Raw genomic sequence first — 10,107 nt, 5'->3', positions numbered from 1 at the left:
TTGATTCATTGCATAGATGGCTCAACTGAGCAGTAGCATACATATGTAGTGGTGTCCAATACAACAGGAAGAGGACACGTGGCACAGGACCGCCACTACTAGCAAGAGAACAAGATGCAGCTAATGCATACAAGGAGCAAGGAGTAATCTGCAGAATTGCATATGCAGGTTGTACTAAGATGCAGGTGTTGTCTGATGCCTAATATGGAAGTGGGCTTTAGTGCTTAATTGGGTTAGGTATGGGCTTGATCCCAACAGAAGGTTCCAGGCATCAACAAAAAACTTTATAAGATCTTCCGCCTCTTGTGATAATAAACACCAATGAATTAAAAAGCGCGCCTTCAGGCGCGCCTGTGGCGCAGAAAGCGATTTTCCGGCCAGAAAGTGAGTGTGTTTCAGGGGTTAGGCGACGACGCTGGTGAGGCGTCCTCCAAGGCGCGAAAGGCGTGAAAGGCGTCCTCCAAGGCAGGAAAGGCGTACGCGCAGAAAAAAAAGAGCAGTGACGTCGTTTTGAAACAGATTGGGTTTAAAGGCTTTCTAGCCTTCTAGGTCGCGACTGGGGTGTTGGAGATCCGGTTTCTGCCCTCTGCCCCTCTCTGTTCCAAAACATCTGCCCCTCTTTGTTCCAAAAGGTAAATTCAATCCCTAACCCAGAGTTCGATTTCATTGGAATTGATTGGAGTTCGATTTCAATTGCGCAACAGTCAACTTGAGCTTGATTGGAGGTCGATTTGCAGCAGGCCATTTGAACTTCTGAAGGTATGATTCCCGATTTCCCGTCTATATTTACTTGGGTTTGAGTTGTTCCTGTCTAGACAATCATATAAGTCCAGCAACCCCATTAATTTGGTTGCAATAGTTTGTGGGTTACTGTCAATTTTGCAGATTTTGATCTTTTAGATATTCTTGTTTGTGGGTTACTGTCAATTTTGCAGATTTTGTGGGTGATCTGATATTGTCAATCTGTCCAACCGTGAATGCTTGGGGAGTGGCTTCTCCAGCAGCCTTTTTGTCCAACCGTGAATGCTTTGAAGTAGCAGCTGGAAGATATTGAGTGTTAACGTACTGTTAATACCAATTATATAATACCAGTTTAGAGTGTTAACTGTTAATTGATATGCTGCTGGGTTAGTGATGTTGTGATTTATGGCAGATTGCATGATTTAATTGATATGCTGCTCGGTTAGTGATTTTGTGATTTATGGCAGATTGCATGATTTAATTGCATGATTTAATTGATATGCTGCTCGGTTAGTGATGTTGTGATTTATGGCAGATTGCATGATTTAATTGCATGATTTAATTGATATGAAGATACTAATCCATATGAAGATACTAATCCTCTCTTTTGAGTACCAAGATGATGATAGTGATGGTGGTGATAGTTTGGATGGTGATCTTCTAGTTGATGAGGATGATGATTTCCAAGCATGAAGTAGATTTCAACATTTGTTCTTATCTTTGGTGTTAGAACTTTCTTGATCTTTGGTGTTTGAACTTTAAATCAAATTAAGATGTTGGTAATTTTGTTGAATCATATGCTTCTAGTACTTCATTTATTGTGAGTGAATGACAATTATAATGTTCTTTTGGTTGAATCATAATGTGGTATGTATAAGAGTAGAAATGACATGAAAATAGGTGATTTATACGTAAGGCTTACGCCTTATGCGCCTTATGCCTCAAGGCTGCAAGGCTCTCCCGAAAACGCGTCGGGTACGCCTTCAGCGTTTTAAAACATTGATAAACACTCTATTCAATCTTTTTTCAGGGTAGTGGTACTTATTTCAATCTTCTGCTAATAATTTGCAAGGTCTGTCCTCTTTTTCTAGATAATCATCCCTCCACAGACAGCATATTTCTTCCATTCAATTACTTCCGAGCAAAGACTCAAATATGTGATTTACAAGTTCTCTTCCCGTTAATTTACAGCTTAGCCATGGCGAATGGAGGAAAAGATCATTCTGTCATTATGATTGGAGCAGGGAAAACAGAGTGGCAACTTCACCCATCAGCTGGAAACGAGGCTTGTTGCATCTTCAGAGTTCCCCAATGCCTTGCGGAAATACACCCCAAGACCTACCAGCCTCACGTAGTCTCCATCGGCCCTTACCACTATGGAAAACCACATCTGCAGATGATGCAGGAGCACAAACAGAGATATCTTGGCGATCTGCTTGCTCGAACAGCATCAACTGGCCCGAAACTTGATGAGTACCTGCAGGCTGTTGAATCAAGGGAAAAAGATATAAGAGATTGCTATTCGGAGAACATCAAGTTTGGCAGCGGCGATCTAGTTGAGATAATGGTGCTAGACGGTCTCTTCATTATCGAACTCTTCTGCAAAGAATTCAAAGGACTAGTATCACAACCACAGAGTCATGGTGACGATCCGATTTTTAACTTGGCATGGGTGAAGCCTAATCTCATACGAGATCTCCTCCGGTTGGAGAACCAAATTCCTTTCTTTGTTCTTCAAATCTTGTTTGATAAATCAAAAGCTTTGAGAAACGATAGTCAATTGTCTCTTTCCAAGCTCGCTTTGCAATTCATCAGTTACGCAGTAGAAAGACTGGAAAAGGTCTTAAACCAGCAATTTGAAGCCAAAAATTTGCTTGATTTAGTGCGATTGAGTTTTGCACCTCAACCTCTTGATCATCCATCTCATCCACCTCCAGACAAGAAGCTGAAAAACACTCCTTCCTTACTCCTATCAATCTCACCTGCAAGAACACCTCTGAAAGGCATCAAGTCGAACGCATGGGAGGCGGTGAAAAAGTTACTAGCAGGAATTAAATGGAAGACACAGAAGGCAGACACTGTCCAATCAGAAGAAACACCTCTCGAAGGCGAGTCAGTTCAATTGATTAAATCAGCAAGAAAGCTCTATAAGTCTGGAATTAAGTTCAAGACCGTGGCGGGAAGGAGCTCCTTGGACATCAAATTTCGCAATGGAGTACTCAAAATCCCAAACATATTACTAGATGATCTTCGTGCCGATTTATTTCTAAATTTTGTTGCATTTGAACAGCACCGATACTTCCTTTGCCCATCAAGGCACATAACCAGTTATGCAGCATTCATGAGTTGCCTCATCCGCACACCTGAGGACGCAACATTTCTCCGCGATAAAGACATTATTGACAACTATCTTGGAACCGACGAGGAAGTTGCCAATTTCTTTAGAACCTTAGGTAAAGATGTGACTTTTGATATTGATGAGAGCTATCTATGCAAGTTGTTCAAAGATGTGAACAAGTACCAGAGAAATGTTTTGCACGTGACATGGGGAGAGTTCAAATTCAAGTACTTTGATTCCCCCTGGTCTTTCGTATCTGCTTTAGCTGCTGTCATTGTTCTACTGCTTACCGTACTTCAGACCTTCTATACTGTTCATGAGTATTCCCATCCACAACAGTCTGGCTGAGGTCGGAAGCATGTCGATCACAATCCCCTCCGACCTGTACTATTCCGTTTCAGTAGTCTTTTCTGTCATTTTTGTTCCTGTACTTTTAACTTTTTGATCAGCGTGCTTTGTTTCCAAACTCAGATGTTGGGCTATTAATCTCCTTTGTAAGCGTTTGTCTTGATATTTGACGTTCATGGATTAATGAAGACGATCACTTGACCATCTTTTTCTAGTTTATGTATCTGCATGAAGGATAATAAGCCTCTATTTTTTATGTTTTTTTTTTAGTGAATAGATTGCCAATAAAACAGAAGCTTTGTTCTCCTTATTTTAATTTTGTTAGGAGCTTATTAATTTTCTTTTGTTTTGGGCATAGTCCTGAGTGTTCTAGGAGTGTGTTCTTGTAATTACAATGTACGTGTGTAACTTTATTTTTAATAATTCTTATGGGTAAATCGTTATTACACTATTTGCTAGACTGTATAATAAGTGATATTTTTGACAAATAATATAATGGACGATATTTTCAACAAAAAAAGAAATTCTTTCCTTAATTATTCAATTAATTGTCGATCGAATATATAGAATTCGAGCAACCAAATGCGCATTTAGCCCAGAAAATTAACTTGGAGTACAGAACTGGCTTTGGGATATCCATATATCTCTTGTAATTTTTTTCTTTTAAAATTTTCTTTTGGTTGTGCCAGGAGGCGAAGCTTACTAGTCATTAACGTTTTATCACCGTTTATAATAGGCGCATGCACATTCAATCTCTATTTCTACACAAGCTCATGCGCCTAAATGGTTCGGAGATGAACTTGCCATACGACGCTAGAGAAAAATAGTGAAAGCAACATAATGACCACAGTCAAGTCCTACGAATTAATTTTGCCATCAATGAAGAAAGACTATAAACTTATTAATATGAACACTCTCTAAAATCTCTATCAACATTATTACTTGGCTGATCAGATGTCCATCTTTCCTCGATAATAATAGATACAGGTATTGAAGACTGACAGTTAAGAACATGCTTGGAAGAAACAATTTGCCAGCTATGTAGATGCGTGTTTATGTCTGTCTTCGGAGAGCTTCCTTTTCCCATGAATCATTTTGTAGAGAGATTTGAATAAATAAATAATAATAATAATAATAATAATAATAATAATAATAATAATAATAATAATAATAATAATAATAATAATAATAATAAAATCTGTATCAACATGCATGAGCCACGCGTATATATAACTAAGTATTACAAAAAGTAATATAACTGTACTACAGGAATTTGCTTCATATAAAAAGAGAATTAACTTATTTGCTTTGAATCTTGGTATTGACTTCCTGTTACTTGATTACCTGATTATCGATTTATAATTTAGGAAATAATTAATGGATGTATCGTCGTTGGCAATTAGCGTATCCTAATTTATTAACACGACCTAGAACTGTTGATCTGTATTTTATTTTCTTCTGGCAATCATGTTGATCATCTGAAAACTTTAAACATTTCTCCAAATGCGACACGTTTGTGAAATTTATATATGTTGGTATCCTTGACTTGACAGTTCTCAATATGTGAAATAATAAATTGCTGCAATCTGTTTCACAAAAAACAATTTAATTGATCTTCTTCTCATCCCTGATCCTAGTCCTATGGTATTTGGTCTCCTGCATTGCGTAAAATGTTGTTTCTAATTTAATTTTTTTTTTTTTTGAAATGAGGGCTTTATGCGGCTACCCTCCAGCCTTGATTAATGAAACTGCTGAATACAAGGGGGGGACATTGAGCCTAAACCCCTGATTACAATAAACATCTAGAACACGTCCTGAAATAATATCAGGAGACTCTACAAAATACTTGTATTCTAATAAGCACCAATTAGCAAAGAGTGCACTATTGGCTACTCCATTTGCTTTGACAAAACAGTGACATAACGGAAAGATAACTCGATTGCAAATGAGCATAAATACCAAAATCTCAGCTTTCCTACTATATTGCCGCCGGAAAAATCCGACGACATTGAGTTTCATTCTACCACTAGGAGGCTGCGACCATTTCACAATAGATCGTCGCCTCGCTAGGGCTGACAAGGCACTTAGAGTGCACACCCAGGCATGTAGCCCGACCCTCCCTACAAAATATATGGAGGTACTTATTACACGCAAAAGGTGAGACAGAACTAACCAACTAAAATAAATAAAGATAAAAGCAGAAATAAAGAAACCAACCCAGGCCGGGCCCAAAAGGAGGGCCCAAGCCCAAACATTAAACTAGGAAGCAAGGTAGACCCACGACGCCAGCCAAGTCTGGCCCGCCCCCACCACAGCCACCGCCGACCACTCGGACATGGGATATTCACTTTTGCCTATAATAATGAGTCAATCCACTCGGACATGGGATATTGAGGAAATTGTCTCCACTCGCCAACCATTTCGGAGTGAACACAATTTCCTCAATAGCCACTCAGACAAGTGCACAACATATTGACGAATATGGAAAATAATTCAACCATTTCACTAATAAGTTCACTAGTGAGTTGATCCGAATGCGACAGAATATAAGTTAAATAATAGTACGGCACTAAATAACTAAGATGTTCCTCAAATTGAGGACAAGATAAGCGGAAATAAGTATTATTTCCGAGTGGAATACATGATTGAATTATTCACTAATAGAATGGGATAAAACAACCAATTGTGGCACAACAATAACTGACGAGTGCCAACAAACTAAGAACCAACATAACTCATTTATTGACTCATGTATTATTTTAAGTTATGGGTTGGATTGACTCATGAGGATAATAAACATGCACCCATAAGTTATTTTAACCATTTGCCACATAATTGTACATGCAACCATTTGGCATAATACTTTTCAATATAAGTTATTTTCATTAGTGAGTTGATTGTGTTTATATATTTTGGACTATAAGTTATTATCCCATTCTATCAGAAATGGTTGGCGAGTGGAAATTGTATCCCAGGATATGATTGGAAAATAGTTCCCTAGCTCTCATTCGGCCAACCGGGCATAACTCATGATTTGGTCGGTTTGGTGTGGGTTATTGTGTGGAGTGGGTAAATGGGTTATTTTGTTGTAGTTTAGTAAATTAAGTCCACGGCCCATACCACGACCCCTACATTCCTTGCCACGTGGGTAGGGATCAGCACGTCCAACCCCCTTTGCATTGGGGTTCTTTCCACTTTTTACTTTGCCATAATTAGCCTCGGGAATTTTCTTTGTCCCAACAGGCCTGGCGTTGTTGTTCAAAAGAACCTCATTATGCCTCTCAGCCACTTGCAGTAGGTTGATCAGCTTATTGAAGGTTGTGATTCTTTTGTTGTCATACTCCAGCCTATACTGGTTCGCTAATATAAGTACTGAAGTAGGAAAAGTAGAAAGAGTCTTATGGATCATATCATCTTTTGTGAGTTCCTTTCCACAAAAATTTAGACGTGCCTTTAGGCGCAACATGTCCTTGTTGAAGTCATTGACCCTTTTGTAGTCAAGCAAGCGGATTTCATTCCACTGAACGGTCAGTTCTGAGAGCAAGGTGTCATGAATGTTCCCAAAACGTCCCTTAAGGGCATCCCACAGTTCTTTGGGTGTCTTCAACTGAAGGTACTTCCAGCGTAGGCTAGGATCAATATGTTGCCTCAAAAACATTAAGGCATTTGCTTTCACCTTGTCAAACGGTCCATCGTCTTTGGGGTCAGTGGGAGTTTTGATGGTGGCAGTGTAGTCTTTTGCCACAAAGGCAGTTTCTACATCGGAAACCCAACGGTGGTACTCAAGTCATTCTGAGTCCAAAATGTCAAATTCAGGTCGAGTTGGATCAGCCATCTACATAAACAAGAGAGAAAATATAAATTACGCAGTCATAAAGACAACCACGTGTAATTATTTTCCAAAAAATATGAATTAGATTTCAAGACCAAGATTCGTAATGGTCACATTTTTTTTTCCGATGCTTATGTGAAAATGTTTTATCACGTTAATTATATATTTATAATGCGCATGAATTTTCATTATCATGGCAAAATTCAATTTATATATAAAACAGTTATAAAATGTGAGGGCTATTTTGTGTTTTGAACCTTTGCAGCAGGGGCCTCTTGATTAAGCGAGACTAGGCCCGAAATTGATCAAAGGTTGAACCTGAGAACAACTTCGTTGTGACTAGCTGGATGGTAACAGCAACTTTTTAGCTTGAAGATACCAGCAGCGATTGGCCCAGGTGATAACAGCAGCAACTGGAATTAATTCAAACAGAACTTATAGGTGGATATGGTGTGGGAGCTAGATGCCTGGGAGTTTAGCAGAGAGAGAGAGTTCCAGCAATGGCATGATTTCTGGGCTTTGGGTTAAGGTTGATTAGGAAGAATTGATGGCTAGGAATTCAGAGATAGAGCTTGATCTCTTGCTTGATGTTTCTGGGTTGTTCTGGCCCTCCTTTCCAACAGCAGCAGACCAGCTTTTTATAGCGAAGGTGGAAGAAGAAGGTTGGTGACAATGGCTGAGGGTTTTTAGAGACCACTCTCAATTTTGGGAAGATAAATTGTGAAAGCTATGGAAATTTCTTTAAGCTAGGAGACTAAAGGGCAATGGCACAGGTTTAGGGGTGATCCTCCAGAATTTGTGCTGCTGTGATCTTTTGAAGATTTTGGTTCCTCAATTTCTGGTATTGAAACTTGTGATCACAGAGTTAGAGGGCTATTGGAAATTGAAACAGGGATTGCTGGGCATATGAATAAGAGAGTTTCTCTATGGATTCTGGGTTCTTGCCAAAAATGGTGAAGCACCAATCCCAGCAGCAACTTTGACAACACGCGTTTCTGGTTTGGGGAAGAAGATGGTTCAACAGTCTTTGGGCTAAAGGCTGGTGTAATGGACATTGGGTGAGAGAATGGCTTTCGTGGGCTTTAAGCTCTGCTAGGCCTCCTTTCATCTCTCTACTAGCCCATGTTAAGATTTTGGTCCATCAAGCATGAATTTTGGTTCCCAAGTCCAAAATTATCTATGGGCCTTATCCAAACAATGGGCCCCACAGGATCCGTTACCTTCCACACCACATCCCGCCGTATAAGCCCCAAACATAGCTTGGTCCTACGTGTATTGCGTGGTAATTAAGCGTGTCGGCTGCTTTGAAGAGGCACGTTAGTTGTTTGAGAATTTGGGCTTGTTGTATCTCTTGCTAACTAGAAGGCTTCCTTTTGGCATGAAATGGGCTTGCTTGAAGACCCAACTAGGTTACGAGGTTGATGACTCACCTTCTTCACGTGTCAGTTATTAAATTTAAACTCGTGGAAATTTGGGTGTCAACATTAGCCCCCTTGATTATGTAGGTCGTGTGACCGTGTTACGGGCTACATAATCAAAGAATCCAGAGACTTATCGCGTGATTATACATAACCGCTCCTTTTTTTTTTTTTTGGAAGTTGCATCGGCCTGGGCATCTTACTGACATGATTTATCAAGCCTCCCGCGTGACAAAAGATTCTCGTCATTATTGGACTCCTAATTAGAAGAGAAGAGTCCCACTTTTCAATTACTTTCCTTCTAGGAAAACGGCATTGGCGTGTAAAGTTCTTTTCTTTTCTCTTTTTCTTCTTCCATATTTTGATTTGCTCGAGACATCTTCCTTCTCAAGTGCCAGACTCTCGTTTTGAGGAGAGAAATCAAATTTCTTTGGCTTGAATGTCCCTATTCTCACGCTCTTACATCAGGCTAGTTGCAGGGCCGATTCGCGACTTCTTCCGTGCTTGGTAGGCTTGTCAAATTGCTTTCTCTTTTGCCTGAGGTAATCATCTCCGTCCTCTATTATCTCTGTCTCCCCCTTTTTTTTTTTTTTGATTCTGTATCCGCTGTAATTGATTATTGCGTTAGCTATATGATTTGTTGCATATCGCGTGCTGGGTTACCAGTTCTACTTCTGTAATTGATTGTCGCTTCAGCTATTTGATTTGTTGCCGTGACTGATTCATTGCATATCGCGTGCTATGCTCTCTCGGGTTATCAGTTCTACCGCTGTAATTGCTTGTTGCCTTAGCCATACTGGTTCGTTGCTGTGACTGACCTGCTGCAGCTATGATCAATTTTGCTACGGCATTGATTTGCTACCATGTGTTTTGAAAGGTACATAGCCCATGAGTATTTTCTTCTCATTCCCTAGCCTCATAACACATCCCGATTTGCTTTTCTTCTTTTACTGTCGTGACAACAATGGGGTTGGTACACCAAAGTATCGTTGGCTATGTAAATTGTGTTTTTTCTTGGCTTGGCTTGGCTATATACACTCAATAGTCTTGGTTTTTGATTAGTTCTCTGCCTGATGTGTAATAATAGATTAATTCAGCATGAATGGCTCGATCTTTTGCTTTATGCGTGGAGTTTTTTTTTTTTTTTTTATTGCTGTGATTGCGATTAAACATGATGGAGCTTGTTGTTTCTTTGCTTGGTTCATCATGTAAGATGTGTTTATTAGCTTGGTTGGGCTATGTGGATTCAATAGTTTCAATTTTAGCTTTGCCCTTTGCTTGGCGTGTGATTATGAATTGGTTGAGCATGGAGTGGCCTAGATTCCCTCTTTTTTTTTTTTTTTTTTTTTTTTTGCATTATGCGTGGAGTTTTACTGTTGTGATTGCAATGGAACATGATGTAGCTTGGTATCATATAGTTTAGTTCATCA

At 39.5% G+C, this 10,107-nt stretch overlaps 1 protein-coding gene across 1 annotated transcript; it reads left to right on the top strand.

The window, feature by feature from the left end:
• Positions 1 to 1,498: 1,498 nt before the first annotated feature.
• Positions 1,499 to 3,631, top strand: LOC133727279 (UPF0481 protein At3g47200-like). The gene is made up of 2 exons (XM_062154881.1): positions 1,499 to 1,813; positions 1,933 to 3,631. The coding sequence occupies exon 2, from the start codon at positions 1,940 to 1,942 to the stop codon at positions 3,425 to 3,427; it is 1,488 nt and encodes a 495-aa protein (XP_062010865.1). The 5' UTR covers positions 1,499 to 1,813; positions 1,933 to 1,939; the 3' UTR covers positions 3,428 to 3,631.
• The last annotated feature ends 6,476 nt before the right edge of the window (positions 3,632 to 10,107 follow it).

This window comes from Rosa rugosa, chromosome 1 (genome assembly GCF_958449725.1).
Source record: "Rosa rugosa chromosome 1, drRosRugo1.1, whole genome shotgun sequence".
NCBI classification, from domain to species: domain Eukaryota; kingdom Viridiplantae; phylum Streptophyta; class Magnoliopsida; order Rosales; family Rosaceae; genus Rosa; species Rosa rugosa.
Note: the sequence above shows the minus strand (reverse complement) of the source record. Positions and strands in the feature narration are given on the sequence as shown.

Excerpts from the sequence above, each read along its gene's own strand:
- LOC133727279 (XM_062154881.1), top strand. The coding sequence starts at position 1,940 with ATGGCGAATGGAGGAAAAGATCATTCTGTCATTATGATTGGAGCAGGG.